The sequence below is a fragment of the Lycorma delicatula genome, chromosome 8 (assembly GCF_047948215.1).
Source record: "Lycorma delicatula isolate Av1 chromosome 8, ASM4794821v1, whole genome shotgun sequence".
In the NCBI taxonomy this organism is placed as follows: domain Eukaryota; kingdom Metazoa; phylum Arthropoda; class Insecta; order Hemiptera; family Fulgoridae; genus Lycorma; species Lycorma delicatula.
Window position 1 is genome coordinate 21,432,274 of NC_134462.1, and position 20,376 is coordinate 21,452,649.

At 30.1% G+C, this 20,376-nt stretch overlaps 1 protein-coding gene across 2 annotated transcripts in view; it reads right to left on the reverse strand.

Moving 5' to 3' along the window:
* The window catches only part of LOC142329388 (suppressor APC domain-containing protein 2), a 43,750-nt gene that overhangs the window by 9,344 nt on the left and 14,030 nt on the right, over positions 1-20,376 (reverse strand). The window contains exons 5-8 of one of the 2 annotated variants that reach the window (XR_012757485.1): positions 16,652-16,860; positions 12,883-13,029; positions 8,161-8,382; positions 2,369-2,697 (exon numbers count right to left, since the gene is read on the reverse strand). Coding sequence is in view for 1 of the 2 variants with exons in the window: in XM_075373950.1 (XP_075230065.1) it covers positions 2,560-2,697; positions 8,161-8,382; positions 12,883-13,029; positions 16,652-16,860 (716 nt within the window). In the remaining variant the exon portion in view is untranslated. Of the gene's footprint in view, positions 1-27; positions 2,698-8,160; positions 8,383-12,882; positions 13,030-16,651; positions 16,861-20,376 lie in introns of those variants that run through there. The other variant, XM_075373950.1, reaches the window with a different exon arrangement.

Sequence of the window (20,376 nt, forward strand, 5' to 3'; positions counted from 1 at the left end):
TTTGTAAACACAAAGCCTCATTATACCTTCTGACACTTTTTTCTATGAAATTCCACTCGTTATACAATATTTCATTTATATACTGCTTAGAATATTTAAGTTTTTTTATAAAAATAAAAACCCCATCCCAAAATATTGCCAGACATGTAATATTAATTCCCAAAAAACATAAAATACAACTATGAAACGTTTTTATTATTTCCTGGCAAATTTTAATTTTGGCACTAATACCGTTTAATATGTCTTCAATTATACGATAATAAATCTAAAAATTAACAGCACAACTTTCCAACTTGAAATATTTTAACAATTTGCAACTTGAAGCGTAATGAAACACTATAGAACAAATCAGCTCCTCTCCTACTGGTTATATGGTTAACTTTAAAAAATAAAGTTCAATTATAACATAATATTGTAATTATATTATAATATTAATGCTGCCTTTATTCACCTTAATCTATTGTAAACCCATCACCAGAGTTACATCAGCGAGTTTAAATATTTTAAAGAAAAAAAAAGGACTTTAAACAAACTTTTATGCATACAACAATCATTATTTGAAAGAGAAAAATAAAAACATATCTTAAATGTTAAAAAACAAAAATTAACTAGTAATATATAATGAAATAAATTCCAGAAGCCATACTTTTTTAATTTAAAGAAGAGTATATGGATTCTGGAAACAATAATTTCTTAGGGTTTCCTTAGAAAAATAGATTTTTTTCATAAATATTTGGGGTTCAGTGAGCATTTAGGTATGATTTCCAAATTTCTGGACAACCATACATGCTTTATCTGAGTTGATGAAAGGCATAGAGAAACAACCTTTTCTAAATGCGCAAAATGTTATTTGAATATTTAACAGAAAGGCCAAACCAATTTACTTATATTAAATGATATTTTTATCTGTTTCATACCTACAGAATCAGAAGGATTTTTTTTTCACTAGCACTAAAAATCACCATAAAATATTTAATGGACGGAAAGGTTAAAAGATAAATTCCAAATTAATCCTTAACTTTAAATCACTCTCATTGTAATATAAAATTATTTTTAAATAGTATAAAATATTTTAATATTATTATAATGTAAAAATTTTAAAACTAACACTAAATTTACTATGTTTTAAAAGATAAAATAAAATTTCATTTTGGTTAAATGAATTATTTAACTACAGTTCTAACTATCCCAATTTTTCTGCATTGTAAGTCGATTCTAATTTTAATATTCCTAATTACATAAGTAAAAATACAGTTGTACCTCATCATTTTCTACTAAAGCATTCTTCAGAAAACAGCATTAAAAATAAACTGCATTGTTATAGCTCTACATACTTTGTTTTTACCAAAAAAGGAGTAACCAGATAGATGAATGCCACAGAAACTGAAACTCCACCATATATGTCTGTGAATATTTCAATATTAATTAATTTTGGCATATTGTCTAAAATGTTGAACATTTTATTCTGAAAATTCATCATTGTAAATATGTTTCAAAGTGAATAGACAAAGAAACTATTATCTGAAAAAATATCTTTAAACCTGTTTTTGTTTTATTCCTTCAGTAAATGTTTTTATTCATTACCTAATAGACAATAATTTCTTAAAAGAAAAAATTAACCATACATAAGTAAGCTTACATATGGTTATTTATTTATTTGTATAGACAATAAGCTACAGCTAATTTTTTCTTTTATGATGGGATAAATTTTTTAATGTATGAAAAATATCGTCATTCTTGATTGGGGGATTCAAACTCAGAACCTTCCTGAAGAAAAGCAAAAACATTACCATTCTCTGCTATGGAGATCAGTATGTTAATGTAAGTAATAGTTTAGTATATAACATAATTTCTTACGTTTATCTCTATATTTAATAAAAATAAATAAATAAAACTTTAACCTGCAATTAGCAAAATTATTAACAGCAAAGTGTGACTGTATATTTATGTTCATCAGATTAATCTTTAAATTGTATGGTAAATAACTTAGTATACTATGTAAAATTAGCAAACTATTAAGTATAAGTGTCACATCTTTAAACATTAAGATAAAATCCTTGGAAATTAAAACTGTTAGATAACTTAATGTCAGCACTACATGAGTTAAAAAACATACATTAATAAATTATAGATAATATATAATGATAAATATTAAAATGGCACTTATATATGTAGGTAAAGAAGCTAGACATAATTATATGCTTATTCACTTCTGGCCCATAAAACATTAGTATCTTGTTGACTTTTCTCTTGTCAATATTTTTCTCTTGTACATTCAAACTTATATCAAGCAGAGATATAATAAAAAAATAAGGTCTAATTCCAACTGAGAATACGTGGTTAAATAAGTAATTTAATTAATGCTCACCATCACATCACGTCCCAAGACTCCATGAATGTTAAAGCAAATTAAAAATAACCTTAACGGTAAACATAACTATTAAAGACGGTAATCAGTTAATAGTAAAAAAAAAACCACACTGGTATCTCATAATTGCATATGTTATTTAGTACATGTATATGTAATAGAGTTGCCACATACACATATATCAGGTAATGTCACATGAAAGCATCTTGAAGTTGCTGTTGTTGCTGATCAGTTTTCCTTATCTGAGCTCTACTCTGAAATAATTCCCTAATTAATGATGCTTTTTCACGTTCCAACAAAGTTATTCGTTCACTTTTTTTACTTAATTCCTAAATGAAAAAAAAGAAAACCAATTAAATTCATTAAAAAATTTAACCTATTACAGTTTAATTTTCTTTAAATTAGCTTAATAATTATAATTTTAAAATAATTACTTATACAGCAACAACAGGCTGACACCCAGTAAACAGTTACTGACTGATAATAATGAAGTTTTTAGCTTCATTATTATCAATCGTCCCTGACTGTGAAAAATGATATGCCTGTCTAGGCTCTAACTCAGAATCACCAGATGAAAGTCAGGGATGCACTCTGCCATGGAGATTGGATAATAAGAATAAATTAAAAGACCTGTAAGAGAGGTAGGCAACTGATTTTCTAATGCTACTGTAAGTCAGTTCAAGAAAAACTGACCTGCTGAAATGAAATTAATAAAGGATATAATCTTATTACAGTAAAGCTTTGCAAACATGACCTAAAATTGACTTGGAAAAAGAATTCTTGGAATTCTGAATTTCATGGAAGAATGCTTATTGAATTACTGATGTCACAGTAAAAATGGTTAAATTTTAAATTAAATATTTTTACAATACTGATTAAAGTTTATTTTTCCAAAATTAAATGAACAATTTACAGGATGAACAAATGACTGCACCAAAAGCAGAATAACCTGATACTAATTAAATTATAAACTGAAAGAAAATTGTAGAATTACATATTACTGGTATTGTTGTTGATGAAGTACTGTAAAAAGTGAATATATATGAATGATGAAATATATAGAATGATTGTCAGCATTTTAAACATGAATTTTTAATTTTTTTTCAGTCTTATTAATAATATTAATTTAATTTTATTAAATGTTGCATTTAATTGATACATACTTTAAATAATTGAAAAAGTAATTTAAAAATAAAACATAAATAAAAACAGTAACTACTCATCTGTAAAAATCTTCTTTTATCAGTTATGAGTTGACAATTTCAGTATTCATTTAATCAAATCCTTAAATAAATTAATATAAATAACTATTAAAATGATTTACATATAATTCAGTATGATTATAATTCAATGTCTTACAAAATATTTCAAAAAAAGAAAGGAAAAAATATCCAAGAAGAAACTATTTTCTCTCTACTAACTGGATGTTGTCTTTAATTTTTAAGTCAATGGAGAAAAAGTATCATCATTTGATGCACCATGTTCCTCAAAATAACATGGTGAAATTCCATCGCCTTTAAAATGGCTTATAACATTACTCTCAACTTGATGTCAATTTAAGGGAGGCTTATGGATTGTCCCAGAATTTTATATACATATTGTACACACAGTATATGTAAATATAAAAAAACAACAACTTATGTTGATTGGCTATGTTGATTATTTAAATTTTCAGAAAGTTTTAAATACATAATTATAAAAATATATTACATTTATTATAATTAATATTATTATTATTATTATAATATATATATAAAGAAATATGTGGAAAGGTACAGAATCACCAAACACTAAGAGAAAAACATAAAATACCAATAAAGTAAGAGAGAAAAACTAATACCAATAGTAGACTTTCACAAGATCCCGCATCTTCAATCTATACATAATTCCACAATTATATCAACAAAAACAGAAAGAAAAACTTATAAATCTAGAAAACCTAAACCCTAACAACCACAATTTTTTTTTTTTTTTTTACCTCCAGGACCACCATTAGATATTACTTCAGAGGATGAGATGAATGACAATTTTTTTAGCATGTGATAATGCCATGCCTGACTGAGATTCAAACCTGGGACTTCGGATAAAAGGCTAAGACGCTACCATTCATGCCATGGAGGCCAGCAACCACAACCATAAAAGTTGTAACAACACAACTTCACTGCTATACTGAAATGATGTAAATTTAAAACGTCACACAACTACATACATAAACACTGTTAACAACTGCTACAAACCACCATGTCTTTAATTAAAACATCAAAACCATCTGTTGGTTAATTATTTCATAATTTTGTTTAAATTTGTAAATATAATATTTTTTAATTATTCTCATTTTTTTATCATCGTTACAAATTTCCAAAATGTCTAAATTATTCTTATAATCAGTAATACTATGCTTACATAATGACAAATGGTCGCCCATATTAGACACACCTCTCTTTCTGTTTCTGTAAGCATTTTAATGTTCCATAAATCTTCTTTTTTTTAAATTTGTTAGTTTTACCAATATGTATTACATTCATTACATTTAATTTTATGTATTCCTCTTAAATCCTTTCCATTTTTATGATAAAATTCCTTAAATATTTTATGATATGGCTATGTTGACTATTTAAATTTTCAGAAAGTTTTAAATATATAATTATAAAAATATATTACATTTATTATAATTAATATTATTATTATTATAATATATATATAAATATGTGGAAAGGTACAGACCGCAGATCAGATGGCAGAAAAATTAATGACAGGAGGAATAAAGCAGAGTAAAGTTACTAGTACTTCATTGAAGTTCCATGCACAAATACATGCAATGAGATAGTTATTAATACTACACATAAAAACTCATTAAATGATTGAAATGAATATTTAAGATAAAAAATCAAATGAAATAATAAACCTAAATTCTTACAAATTTAAGAAGCCTAAATTGTGGTAATTTTTGGTCCACGAAAACACACTTAAAAAAGCAAAATAAAACTTCAACAATGAATAGCCAGAAAGGTACTGAAATCTACAGTTCATTAAGCAACATGTATTTACATGAAAATATAACATTTCAAGTGATTCATGTACAGAATTGATTGCATTACTGAAAACCTATAAATTATGATAGTTTTCTGAAATCGCCCATCCTCCCAATATCATCGGATAAAAATACATTTAAATGTACTGGAATCTCTGGGTAGTTATAGAAATAGAAAAAGATGTAGGGTTATAATAAGGACAGCAATAAAAAAAATGTACAGTAATAATAATAATAATAATAATAACAGGAATCTTAATTACTCACCTGCAATCCAACAATATAAGTACTAATTAATATAAATTTAACATATTCTCTTCTCTATACTGATCTATTTAATAAAAATAAACACTGTGCACGTAATAGTGTTAATAACAATAAAAAACAAGAGAAAACACTAATTCATTGAGAACAAATCATCAATTAGGAAAAAAAGGGTCAATATATGTACATATTCAATAATAAAATAAATAAAAATTGGTCTTGCATTCCTTTCAACAGCCAAATGTTTCACCAAAATCTGGAACAACTCAGGGAATAGATAAATAAACATTTTGGGTAGCAAAAATAGTAGTACAAAAAAAGGGGTGAAAATGTTTAAAATTATAAGAAAATTTGGAATTAAATATAAAGAAAGAAAAGTTATTTATAATTTGTACAAAAATCAAGTGACAGTTACAAGACTACATAATGAAGAAAGAAGTGAAATAAGGACATATTGCTTATACCATTTACTTATCAAATTGCACATACAGAACCAATCTAAGAGTGGAGCAGCTATCAAATAAAAATTATTATACTTACTAATGACACTGTTCTTTTGACAGAAGAGAATTTAAAAAATTTTGAAGTTAGCAGATTTATTGCTAGTAATTTGAAAACAGTTAAAGATTACAAAGGTAATGAAATATGAAAAATATGATTTAGAATTGAGGATAATAAGGAATTATATATTAAATAGGGGAGAAAAATAAACCAGAAATTGCAAAATTTTGTTACCTTAGTAGTAAAATTACAAACTGATGAAGTAAGGCAGACATCAATTTGGTTAGGTTTACACAACCAAATAAAGCTTTAATCTAAAAAAAATAAGTCTCTTAGTGCCAAATTTAGATTTGAGAATTACAAATAAATTCTTGCAAATATATGTTTGGAGTGTAGCATGCATTTTATGGTAGAGAAACATGGACAAAGAAAAAGTAGAAAGGAAAAGAACAGAGGACTTTGAAACTTATTGTTATAGCAGGGTAATAATAAAATTATATCTACCTGTAAAATTTAAACTGAAGAATCCTTAAGACCAATAGGAGAACAGAAAAATATACAAGAGAATCTTGTAAAGAACTGAATTAGGTTGATGAGGCAAATATAAGGGTCAATACATGTATATTCAATAAAAAAGGAAACCTAAGATCCTGTATCCTTTAACAAATGTTTCAGCATATCTGCTACATCTCAGGAAATAAATAATAGAAGTATGGGTAAACGGTAAAAAAAAAAGAAATTAGAATGTATAAAACAAGTGGTTAAGACTTGCTAAAAGATTAGCAGACAATAGAAACAAATAAAGAATAGCACCAAACCAGTCAACTGACTGACGACTTTAAAGAAAAAAAACAGGTTTATGACAACAAATATCTGTCATAAAAGCAATATAGGTAAATAATATTCTCTTCACAAATTTAGATTAATCTTTTCTTTCATTAATAATATTCACGGTTATTAACACAAGTAAAAGAATTAGAACCTATGTCACAAGTTCTTGATCTATTTTCATAGCACAAAGTCTTATCTAGCCAAAGATCAGCAGTATTCAATAAAGTTTAACTCAACATTTTTTAACTTTGGTGATCTGCAGTAACCAATTTATTAAACACTGCTTTGACCATTAACATTTTCAACATCCAAGAATATTCAGATCTTCTGGAACCATCAGGTTAAGGATCTGGTTTGCTGTCTTATCCAGGGGAAGCAAGTGATTCAATGCCCACAATGTTAAACATGCTTGGGGGATGGTAAACCAGTGATTATTTTGCAAAACTCAATTTAAAAGTAAAAAATCTCTAGGTGAATCTTCTTGACACTAATTGCAAAAGAATTTCTTTAAGTTTTTTTCACAAACAATACACTTTTCCTAATGTATAAAAACAAACTATCTTAGAAATATAAATGGTCCTGACATTATTTCCAGCAACATATATTAAAAGTAGCTAACAAATTATATACTTCACAAATAAATAACAGAACACTCAATGGAAAAGATGCACATGCATAAACAAAAAACAAACAAAACATAGAAAAACAGTTTTGTGCTGTGCACAGAATAATATTCCTTGTTCCATTAGTTTCTAAAAGTTGTATCAGATTGCAGGTAAGAATTCATTGAATTCTAACACATCATGAAATTTTAATAGCTGTTAAAATGAATACATTAGACAACTTATATATTTAACAGCTTCTATAATGGATATTTTACTACCCTGACTGTACATGAACACAGTGAACTAAACTATTTCTGCATGCTCAATTGCTCATAGAGTACATAGCATATGAGTCTTCAGTGTAATCAAAATAAATATAATTTAAAAATGATTTAATCCTGGACATTGCAGAAATCACAGATTCCTGTAAAATAAGTTGATAAAAATTCTGACCATTTAGATTCTTTTTATTCCTTAATTTAGAATGAAGTTTTCATTAATTCACTAACTAATTTTTATAAACCAAATCAAAATCTAGATTTTTTTCTCTCATAACTAACCTCATTTAGTAAGTGATTCTGCTGTTTCAATCGTGACAGTACATGTGGTGATGTATGACTTAAATGATGATGATGGTGGTGATGATTTATTGCTAGATTCATATGTAATGGTAGACCACCACGTTCACCACAGTCAGTTAAGGTCGCTAGATGTCTGTTTACCTCTAATACACGAGCCCGCTGCAATTCAAGCCTCTCCTGTTGAGCTTCACTCCATTGTTCCTGATACAAATAATAAAATAGTATACAATTAAACATACAAATAATAAAATAGTATACAATTAAACATAAAGATATTAAAATAACACAACATATTAGTGGTATCAGTAACTATACATGTATATAAGGGCAATCATACGAGGTGTGTGAGAAAAGTAATGTGACTGCTAACACTGAGAGCGATCTGGCAACGCTGTGTCTACAGGTCTGTGCTAGACCGGTTTGTTCATCCCTTCCACATGCTCAGTACGAGTTTCAACTCTGTTCAGCCAACACATTATTTTTGACAGTGCCATCAGTGAAGTTGTGTTTTTGTTATGTTACAAAAATGGAGCATCGGAATTTAGAGCAACATTGTGCAATCAAGTTTTGTATTAAACTTGGGGAATCCGTGAGTGTGACCTTTGATAAGTTGAAACAGGCCTATGGGGAACATTGCTTATCAAGAACACAAGTTTTCCGCTGGCACAAATCTTTTTGGAAGGCCGAGAACACATTGAAGATCAATCTCGCTCAGGGAGACCTTCAACTTCAAAATCTGACGAAAACATTGAGCATGTGAGGGTTCTCGTGAGATCAGATCGTCGTTTAACAATAAGGATGATAAATGAACAATTAAATTTAAACAATTTCACCGTACATCAAATTTTGACAGACGATTTGGACATGCAAAACATTTGTGCAAAATTGGTGCTGAAAAACCTCACAACGGAACAGAAGGACAATTGAAGAAGCGTGTGCATTGATCTTCTTGAGAGGATTGACAATGACCAAGGATTCTTCAATCGTGTGATAACAGGTGATGAATCCTGGATATTTGAGTACAATCCTGAAACAAAGTGGCAAAGTGAAGAGTGGAAGAGTGGCACACTCCATCATCTCCTCGACTGAAAAAATGTCAAATGAGCAAATCAAAGATCAAAACCATTCTGATTTGTTTTTTGGACAGTAGGGGTATCGTGCATAAAGAATTTGTTCCTCCAGGACAAACTGTCAACCAACCATTTTACAAAGGTGTCCTTGAAAGGCTCAGGAAAAGAGTGATTCACGTGAGACCAGAGATTACAGACAAGTGGATGCTTCATCATGACAATGCCCCGTGTCACACGGCCATTTCCATCAGGGAATTTTTTACCTCAAAATGCATTTATACGGTTCCTCAACCCCCCTATTCACCTGATTTGAGTCCTTGTAACTTTTCCTTTTCTCGAAATTGAAACATGTCTTAAAAGAACATCATTTTGGAACTCTGCAGAACATTCAAAAGACTGTGACCGACCAGTTAAAAGCCCAACTAATTGAAGCCTTCCAGTGCTGCTACCAGAAGTGGGAACAACAACTCCGTCGGAGTATATCTGCCCAAGGGAACTACTTTAAAGGGGATAATATTGTTGTTTGAAAAAAATAAAAATCTGGTAAGTAAAGTCAGCCTCATTACTTTTCTCACACACCTCGTATATTTAAGTTGCTTAACCTAAATAGAAAAAAAGTGTGAATTTAACATGGATCAAAAGACTTAATTTTCTGTTCAAAGTCAAAAATAGATTTTAGCAAAAACTGGCATGTTTAAATACTAAAATTATCAATACATATTTATAGAAATTAAATTTTTAAACATCTTTTTAAAGATTTTTCATCCAAATTAATCCTTCTTAATCATCTTGATGTCATACAAACTATTACTTTAGTAATTTTAAATTTTACTGCCTGAATGCAAGTACTGTGTAGTCGTGATGCAAAACATGATAAGGTATACAGAGCCTTGATAGTCAATTTTTGATTATAAGTTAATACATTCTATAAGTCAGATGCCAAGTTATAACATTTTTTTAGTATCCTTGTTAACAGCTATCATTCCTTTTGATACTCAAAATTTGCAAAACATCATGTAACATTTTATTGGGATAACATCTTTTTATGAAAAATATAAAACCTTACTTAATCAAATTAAATTTTCTTGACAGCTGAGTGATGGGAAAGATTGTCAGAGCGAATAAACAAATCAAATTTCAAAACATAAAAATAATTCAGTTCTAATAAATTATTTTGTTTTCTCTTTTTTACATTTTATTTTTAAAAATTGAATCTTGTAATTGTCACAGAATATTTGAAAAGTAAATAGATTACTAAAAGATTATTAATGAAAATTCATATAACTATTTTAAACAGGTAAATAAATTACAAACTGCTACTATGAAAGGGCTAGAGAACTATTATAGACAAGTTCGTGAAGTAATATGATTGACCTAGAATAGTTACATTTTATAAAACATTTGAGATTAAATATACATAGTTTAGAGGATACAAAGTATGCATCTTATCTGTACTATGCTTAACCCTTTCAGAGCCAACCTTTTTTGTGATTACCTTGCGAAAATTGCCAGGGGTGTTTTTGTATGAAATACGTTTAGACAAGAATAATCATACCTTGAGTGAATTTAAAAATACGCCTTTAAACTTTATATTAATTAATTTGAAATAGGCCAAAGAATGCACATATTTTATTGGAAATGCAACTACATTCAAAGAGAAATTTATAAAAAAAAAAATATTCTACTAACGAATAAATGAGGTTTTTTTTCATTTTCAGCCCCTTCAGAGTGGTAGAAAAAAATATTTACATAATATCAACAAGTCCACTAGAAAGAAAAATATGTTTTTTATCTATACACAACTTTTCAGTTTAATACGTATTATAAGTAAATTTTAAATCATTAAAGAAAACTCAATTAACAGTCTGAAGCATTTTATCACTTATAATTGAAAACGATCTAAATTGCCTATTAATTATAATACAAAAACATGAACATATAAATGTTAAAATTAAAAACACGAATACTTGTTTAGTGTAATAAAAGTGCACAGTTAAAATAAACAGAACACAAATGACAGCATGACTGTAAACAAACAAGCAATCACAAGACAACAACTTACGGAGCTGCCAGTACAACAGGTTGGTCAAGATGGGATTTAATTATGTTTTATTTAACTGAACTCTGTATATATACTTTAGAAATTAAACTTATCTTTTAGAAAAAAATATTTTCTCACAAAAATAAGATATTTCTAAACAGTTTATATTTTTAATTTAAAAAAAGAACATTTTTGAAACATCTGTTCAAACAGATGCTGGCAATTTTCACATAATTTACAGACAGTTTGATCAGACGTTGGTACTAAAAGGGTTAAGTTTAGAGTAATTTAAAGAAAACCTATAGGAACTACAACAAATTGTGCATGAAATGTACCCTGTGTTTAGAACAGCATCAGCATCTGTTTTTTGTCAACCAAAAATATTAATAAATATATTTTACTCTAATTAAAAAAGCCAAATAAATCTGAAAGGTGTATGTAAAGACCTAATAAAAGTTATGACCTATTCTCTTGTCCTGACCTTTTGCCAAATACACTCCCCCCTATTGAAACATTAGTTTTCAACAGTTACCTCATCATGCTAAGTTACAGTGGTACAAATTTTTATGAAATCTGTGTCTAATGAAACTGATCTAGAAGTATTAATAAATATCCCATGAGCAAGAATGTATTTATATATGATGGCATCTGTCTTCTATCAATGCCTGACAGTTCTTAAATACAAATTTTCAACAATGAACTGGACATAGTGATTCAGCATTCATGACTTAGCGTTTCTGCTAGTAATTATTAATTCTATTAGACTTTTGCACAAAGAAAATTTAATGGGCATGATGCATGCCTTATTGAAATGCTGAAGAATAGATACAAAGATACAAGTAAACACTAGCAAAAAATTTATTATATCTGGAGTATTTGTACATGTTTAAAGCTTCAAATGTCAGATGGGCCGAGCATTTTATTAAAGTAAATGAAAAGAGGGGACGACACAATAAACATCTTATTTAATTATTTTACAAAATTGTATTAATGATATTAGTTAGTAGCTATCAGTAATTTTTAATCTTGTTAATTCTGCATATCCACTGTCCATTCTGTTTAGTGTTAATAAAACAATGGTCAATTAACATGGACTCTGTTATTGCTACTCCAACCAAGTGCAGAGTTATGGCACAATCTGTATTTTGCAAAGGAAAAACACAGCACCTGAGATCCACTAAAGATTATATGGTATTTACAGTGATAACATAACAAATCCCTCCCTCATAGCACTGTGGGAGAATGATACCAAAAGTTCAGAGGAGAAAATGCATTGAATGTTACATTTATTAAACTCCTTTACAAAAAAATTAAAAATATGAATTATATAATGAAGTAGTTACAGTTTTATATTTAGGTGGTGATGTTTAAAATATCACACTACCCAAAGTTTGTGTTATAACATGAGATACCATCCTTCTTCTCCATACCATCCCATCCTAAGATGAGAGTATGGTATGGATACCATACCATCCTCTCATTAAGTGACTAAAGTACAGATTAACTCTTCATTTATTTATTGGAGGATAAAATAAATTCAAGATAATATCAATAGATTGATAGATTGTTTAAAACAAAGAGAGTATTTACCATATGTGAAGGCATTCTGCCAAGGTACTTCATTTTTTCCTGTACAGCAGTAATTTGTTTAATATACCAATCACGTGCCTTCTCCACAGCCTGCAATCCTTGCATTAGCACTTCTTTCTCCTGTTCAATCTGCTTCATACGTTTTAACTGTAATAAAAAAAAAAAAAAAAACATTAAAAACTGTTGCTTGACTAGTACGGTTAAACATTCAACAAAAAAAAACCACTGCAGTTCATTCAGTGGCACTTGTATACCCACTACAGTATGTCCCCAGAGTACTGCAGTGACAGGTCAGTGTTGGTCATCTTTCACCGGTGCGGCCAAGGTGGTTCTCCCCAAGTGTTCCCAGGCTAGGCCAACCAGCCAGGCCCCAATCGGTTAAACTTTAATGAAAGTACTCTTTCATCTAAATCCCTCTGAAAATACTGAAAGTTAAAATTTGAAAGAAAAAAGGTAGAGGTTAATAGAAAGTTAATGAATTATCTTTTAGAGTTCTTGAGTAAATGTTAAACATGAGATATTAGTTAACCAATAAAAACTAACTGACCTTTACACATGCACATATAGTATAGCATCCTGGTTATCCGAACCTGGCTGCCGGTAATCAGAAACAAAAAAAGATGAAAGTGATTTTAAATTATCACAATAGTAGGCTAGAACAAATGATAAAAGATGTAATATTTACCAAATGTGTATAAAAAAGTAACAAAAAGCTATGTTAGATACATATATATCATGTGAACTATATGGTATGAGTAGTTGCCAAATTTTTTTCCTTTATACCAGTGTGCGTGTTGCTAGCTGGTAAAATGTAACAGAAAGCTGCAGTTCATATATGCACATGCACATATGTTCTGCCCAATTTAGCCTTCTGCTGCTGGACATGCAGCACCCCACTGTGCGCTGGCAACTAAATAAACAATGATGCAGGAAGGTGAAAGCATTCACTCACAGACCATCACCAAGAGAAGAAGAAGGAAGAAGTCCCTGACTGGCTCAACATGAGACCTCCCGGTGGATGCCAACATTCCTGCCAAGCACCAGGCCTGGCCAGCTCACTGAGGGAGCCACTGGATGCAGATACCACATTTTCAACCCAGCCTGCTGGGATTCAAGCACCCTTGTCGTCAGCCTACCAGCAGGAACTGGCCCAAAATGGTATCGCCCAGTGAATGGCCAACAGTAAGTCTGGCCAACCTAACACAAAACCCCTTAGTGCCAGGAGGCATAGCAGTGAAAACAGAGCCAGAAGAGTGCCACTTCAGAAGAACCACCTCAGTCTGCCAGTGAAAGATGACCAACACTGACCCAACACTGCAGGGCTCTGGGGCCAACTATGCTACACTGTAGTGGACATCCAACTGCCATTTAGGGAAACCTCAGTCTGATTCCAATAGACGAAGGTCCTTTGGAATCAGAATCTATCTCCATCATTGGAGACCAGACCCAACAGACCTTTACAAGGCTACCTAATCAAATGCACAAACGTCCCTTTTCAAGGCCACTACTGCAGAATTCCAAATAGCTCTTTTCAGGGGTACCAGGTCATTCATAAGATGCCACATTCAATCGGAGCAATCAGGCGAAGTTCTATTGCAATAGAACTCAAGTTATTTAATTTGTTTTGTCACTTGCAGGACAAGTCTTTTATCAATAAAATATATCTTATATATTTTTCCATTCCACTACAAATCATCTTACTAATTTTTTGATTGTTATAGCAGGGTGATAGTGTCTCTTTGTCTTTCATTTGGAAAGTTCTAGGTGCAAATCCCAGTTAGGCTTGGCATTTTTTAAATGTTATAAAATTCATCACAATTTTTCCAACAACTGTTATTGCACATAAGCCTGTAGTTACTTGTGTCTGTAGCCTTGTGTACTTAAAACATACATTTTAATACATGATAGTTATGCTTCTATTTTCTTCTGAAAGCTATTTAAACTAATGTTTTATAAGTATGTATATATATATATATATATATATAATCAATTACCATGTCATATATGTTTCATATGATAACTAACTATTTTTACAAGACAAGGCAGTTTACTTGGTGATACTATTTGTATAGTAACGAATGATTTTTGATATTTTTCTTATTTCTGTACCTGGCATAGTAATAATGTAATTAACAATGTCATGTAAACATCAACAGGTCATTCTAACAATTAATAAACAATTTGATGGTATAAGAAGGGTTAATAATATACAGATGCATGTTATTGCTGTAGATTTTGACATCAGTATTTCAACAGATTCTGATCAGATTAAAAGGTAAAAAGAATTTAAACTTGGAAGAAGAATAGAACTTCCTCAATATGAGAAATTTAATGAAAGGCTTTTTGAGATTTATGCAAGAAGGGAGAAAAACTTCTTCCCTAACCTGCCCTAACTTGTGATCAGCCATTCTTATTCAAGATAAAGCTCAACTGTTTGTAGATATGTTTAGTGATAAATCTAAAAACATTACAACCAATTCTGGAGAGTTAAACAGATGGAAAATCAGATATGGAGTTTCAATAGCTGATGAAAACATAGCTAAACTTTTCAAAACTGAATTTAAAAAAGCGGCAAAGGGTTATTTTAATAGGCATTTTTTAATGCAGATAAAATTTAATTCTATCCCAGATATCACTCACAGTAAGAAAAAATATTGAAATGAAAAATTAATTTCAGATTAAATAAAAAAAACTGAAAAAAATGTTAGTATGTAGGATTATTTCAGCAACATTAAATTTTTGATTAGTGTCCACTGTACATCCAAAAATTAGACATGATAAAAAGACAAAGATAAAAAGTCCACTTTATCATGGATTCACTCTTGGGAGAAAATACAAAATATATATTGTGACTTTCAAAAATTTATTAAATAGACTATTAACTGAAGATAAGATGCCATTGATAAAAAAAAAAAACAAAAAAAAACAGTTTATAGTTGATAAGAGTTGATTCTTAGATGTGATAATACTGAGACTAAGTAGTACAGAAAGTGTTAATATCAAACAATGAAGAACAGGACCTATCAAATGATCAAGAAATAACGGATGTTGTATTATGAACAGAAGTGATAGTGACACAGATGCCTGTGAAAAAGTTCCAGATAACATGCTAAGAACATGTCAAAACTGTTTGATATTGCTCAAGTTACAGCTGAGAGGGGATATTCAATGATTTTTTAGTGGTAAGAAATCTCTACTTTGTTCTTGACTATATATTTTGCATATTTAAAATCAGCATTGAAATTTCTCTCATTCATATTTATTCTCATTTTTAGTTTTGTTAAAAAAAAGTAATAAATCATCACCCTATGTTGTACTATAAATAAAACAGTGTTGTAACAATTGCAAGACAAAGGAAAGAAACAAATATTAGATCTTTTTCTAAAAAATAATAAATCAACACAATTACTTATATATGATATTTAGAATAGGATTAATTACCATTACTTTTAAGTTTATCACACCTCTTAAGATGTATAATTAATAAACTATTTTCATGGACAAAAAAAATCTGAAATTAATCCACCCCATTATGTTGATTAGCAGGGGATCTACTAAATATACATTATATCGTGCATTCCGAAAATAAAGTGGACAAAAACATTCAGGTCAGCTAGGAAAGTAATATTAAGTTAAGAAATATTAGCATCTGACTGTCTCTTAACTGGTGATGATAAATTTCTTAGACTGTAGATAGGTATTCTTTTTAAATTTTAGTTACTACAACAAATATTCTTATTAAATTTAAAAAAATAAATAAATATATTACCATATTATAATCAATTCCATTTTGTAATGTATGTCTTCTTGGTTCTTTTCTTCGTGACGTACCACCCTGACCACTTAATTTTTTATGATGACCTGACATAGTATTAGAAGGCATGACTGTACCAGTACCAATATTACCATTGTTACTGCTGTTACTACTATTGCTATTAAACTGAATTTGTGTAGGAGGCTGGTCTGACAATGTAGACACTAAAACAAGTTCATAATGACATTAATTTTCTTCCACTAAACAAAAATACAGAATTAAAAAACCTACAAAAACCCAATATCACAGGTTTTTTAACAGATTAATGTTTCAATTTTATCTATACTTATTTGGGTTACATTTGATTTTACCACTATGTGACAACAAAGAGAAGCAGACAAACTCTTTTTGTATGTACTGGATGGGTTGAGAGGATTAAGTACATATTAATACTGGTATTAATGCATAGACTTAACATATAAACACAAAACATATGCTGCTATCTGCTATAATAATTATTATATTTATAATGAATGAACATTTAATTTTCTATTACTTTATTACACATTAAAATAGTGACAAAATTACAATAACAATGTTTTGTACAGGGTGTCCAGGTTAAATACATCCAAAAGTAACAGCTTATATTAAGAGAACCAATTAACAATTTTTTTTTTTTTAATATAGGTTAGTCAAGTTCAGTATGTGCACATTTAGTAGCTAGACAGATGTCTAGGCAATAATCTAACTTGCCAGGTATATAGGAGCATCTGCAGCATTAGATCAACAGGTTAAATAATTTTCTCTTTTAAATAGTCTAAATCTCAAAATTTTCTTTGGTGCACACACTTTTTAATAAATCCCCAAGCAAAAGGTCTAAAGGAGTGATATCTGGAGATTTAGGTGGCCATGTAATTGGACCTCCTCATTCAATCCAACATCCAGGGAAAGTGTTGTTCAAGAACATGGCAACATCTTAAAAGTGTGGTGGAGCACCGTCTTGTTGGAAACTGAAAACTGCAGGAATCTGAAGACCAGCGAAGATCTCGAGCATATGAAGATATGTGTGTCCTGTCACAGTGGGCTCCATAAAAAAAAAACCGGACCGATGAAACCATTTTTATGGAGTCTTAAGCAGACATTGACTTTTAGTGTGTTCCTTTCATTTTCGATTACTGTAAGGGGATTTTCAGTACCCCAAATTTGACAACTGTGTCTGTTAATTTTCCACCACAAATGAAAGACTGCCTCATCACTAAATAACAACATATCAAGATCAATAAGGATTGTTTTCAACCTCTGCAGCAAACTTTGGTTTAATGTGATGAAGAAGTTGTAACTTGTACACTTGTAAATGGAGCCGCTTATGAATAATGTTGTGAACAATGGAACAAGGAATTACCAGTTTCTTAACTAGCCTGACTAATTGACTTTTCAGGTCTGGCAGTGAATGCATCGCATACATGATCTACAGTCTCATCACTAATCGAACCTTTTGGATGATATCCAGTTTCTCCAGGAAGTCATATCCCACTAACAAATAGACTTTGATGTTGGAGGATTGATATTCCATTCTGTTCAAACACACTGTTGAACACACCTAACTTATTGAAACTCCACTAACCAAAGCAGCATTGAACTTCTGTTGTGCAGTCCACACCTTGACTGACTACTACAGACTATCATTACATTGTGAGTCGGCTTGCCTGCGCATGCATATTCTCCTGACCTTGAGAGTATACTGAACAAGTCTTGGAGATATTTCCTGTTGACTCTGAGCATTTGTTCATGAGTTTGCAACTGGATTAAATATAAATAAAGGCCATTACTTTTGGATACCTTTAGCCTGTATATCATTTCAAAAGATAAATAGTTAACATTAACAGTTTCTATAAATAAAACTCATGTGTCATCTCATTTTCTTGACCTTCCTTTTTTCTTTTAATTTTATATTAATATTTTCATGTTCAGTAAGATAATAAGAAATAGAGATTATTATGTTAATCAAATGGTAAACATAATACAAGAGTTGTTCAGAAAGTTCTTGGCCTGACAAAAAACAGAAGATTTTTCTAAATTTTTTTTCAATTTTTCAATGTAGTCACCTTGCAATTAGATGCACTTAAACTAGTGATTTCCAACTTTTTCCAATACCCTCAGTATAATACAATTTATTCCACTTTTCAAAATAAGTTGTTGTCTCAGCTTTGACTTCATCAATTGAAACGAATCCTTGTCCAGCAAGCCACTTCTTCAGGTATGGGAAGGGAAGTAATCTCCGGAAGCCAAATCCAGCGCATGTAGAAGAGCAAGCGTAGATCATGGAATTTTATAGCAACAATCAGTAAACTGTGTAAAAGCGCATTATCATGTCAAAAGAGCACTTTCTTTTTGGCCAGATATGGATGTTCAGCCTAAATAGCACCTTTCAATCATCCCAATAGTGAAGTATAATATTCCTCAGTTATGGTCCTGCCTTTTTCTACCTCATCTTATGAGCAACACACAATACCAGAAACCATAGCCATGACTTTTCCTTCAGATGGAACTGTTTACACTTTCTTTGGTGCACTTTCATCTGCTCCAACCCACTATTTGAACTGCTGTTTACTCTCTGGGTAACTTAGTGAATCCAAGTTTCATCTATTGTTATAAAGCTTCCACGAAATTGAATGGAATTTAAATATGGCTAAACATTATTGAAAAGTATTCAGTCAAATTTTTTTTTGTCAGCTAATAAATATGGCACCCGTCAAGTGGATAGCTTTTCAAACCCAAAACGCATGTAAAATGGAGTGCACACAGTCTATCAAAATGTTGCAATGTTAATATGCTCTACACCTTCGGTCAGTAATCACTTAATATGGCACTGTGGATTTTTGTGACAATTTCATTGATTTTAGCAGTTTTTGGGTATCCTGAGTGTTCATCATCTTGAATGTATAAATGACCATGTTTAAATTCAGCAGAGAACATTTTACTGTTTAAAAATGCAGGGGAAGAATCCTTTAAAGTGAAATTGATCTCTTTCAGTTTGTCTGACCTTTCAAAATGAGCTGTTATAAAGTTGTTACTTTAAAAAACTGAGCTTCAGTTTTTTTTTTCAGAGAAGGACAAAACTTATTTGCTTTACTCGATCACCACACCCAAGCAACTAAATGCATGCATCTAAATTTTGCAGCACCCAATTTAAAGGATCACGCTTGATAAATATCATAATCATTTAGTCATGTGCCACTTTTATGTCAGGTCATGAACTTTCTCAACAAACCTTGTATATCTCTATTGTTTAAATTTGTGTTTAATTAAATTCTATAATAATGTCCTAAAGAAGCAGAGATTTTTGCAAAAGTATTAAGTGTGAATCATAAACAAAACAACCAAAGCAGTACATAAAGAAAAATTAATTACGATAAATAATTATATTTTGCTGCTAGGATGCAGTTTGATAAATTGTTAATATTTATCTTTAAATACCTTTTAAAGTTTAAATAATCTTAAAAGTTATTTAATCTTACTACTTAAAAATTTAACCAACTTTTCAGAAATAAACATAGAAAAATGAAATTTAACAACTGCTCCTACCTTGAAGCTATTTCTTTTTTTGAGATCGCTAAAAGACAAGTCCCTATGGGGTCTCCTTGGGGGGAAGCAACTCTAAATTTTATATGGAAAGGATTGATAGACATCATTTTAAGACACTGATAAGAAAAATTTTATTTCAAAAACACTGGGCTACA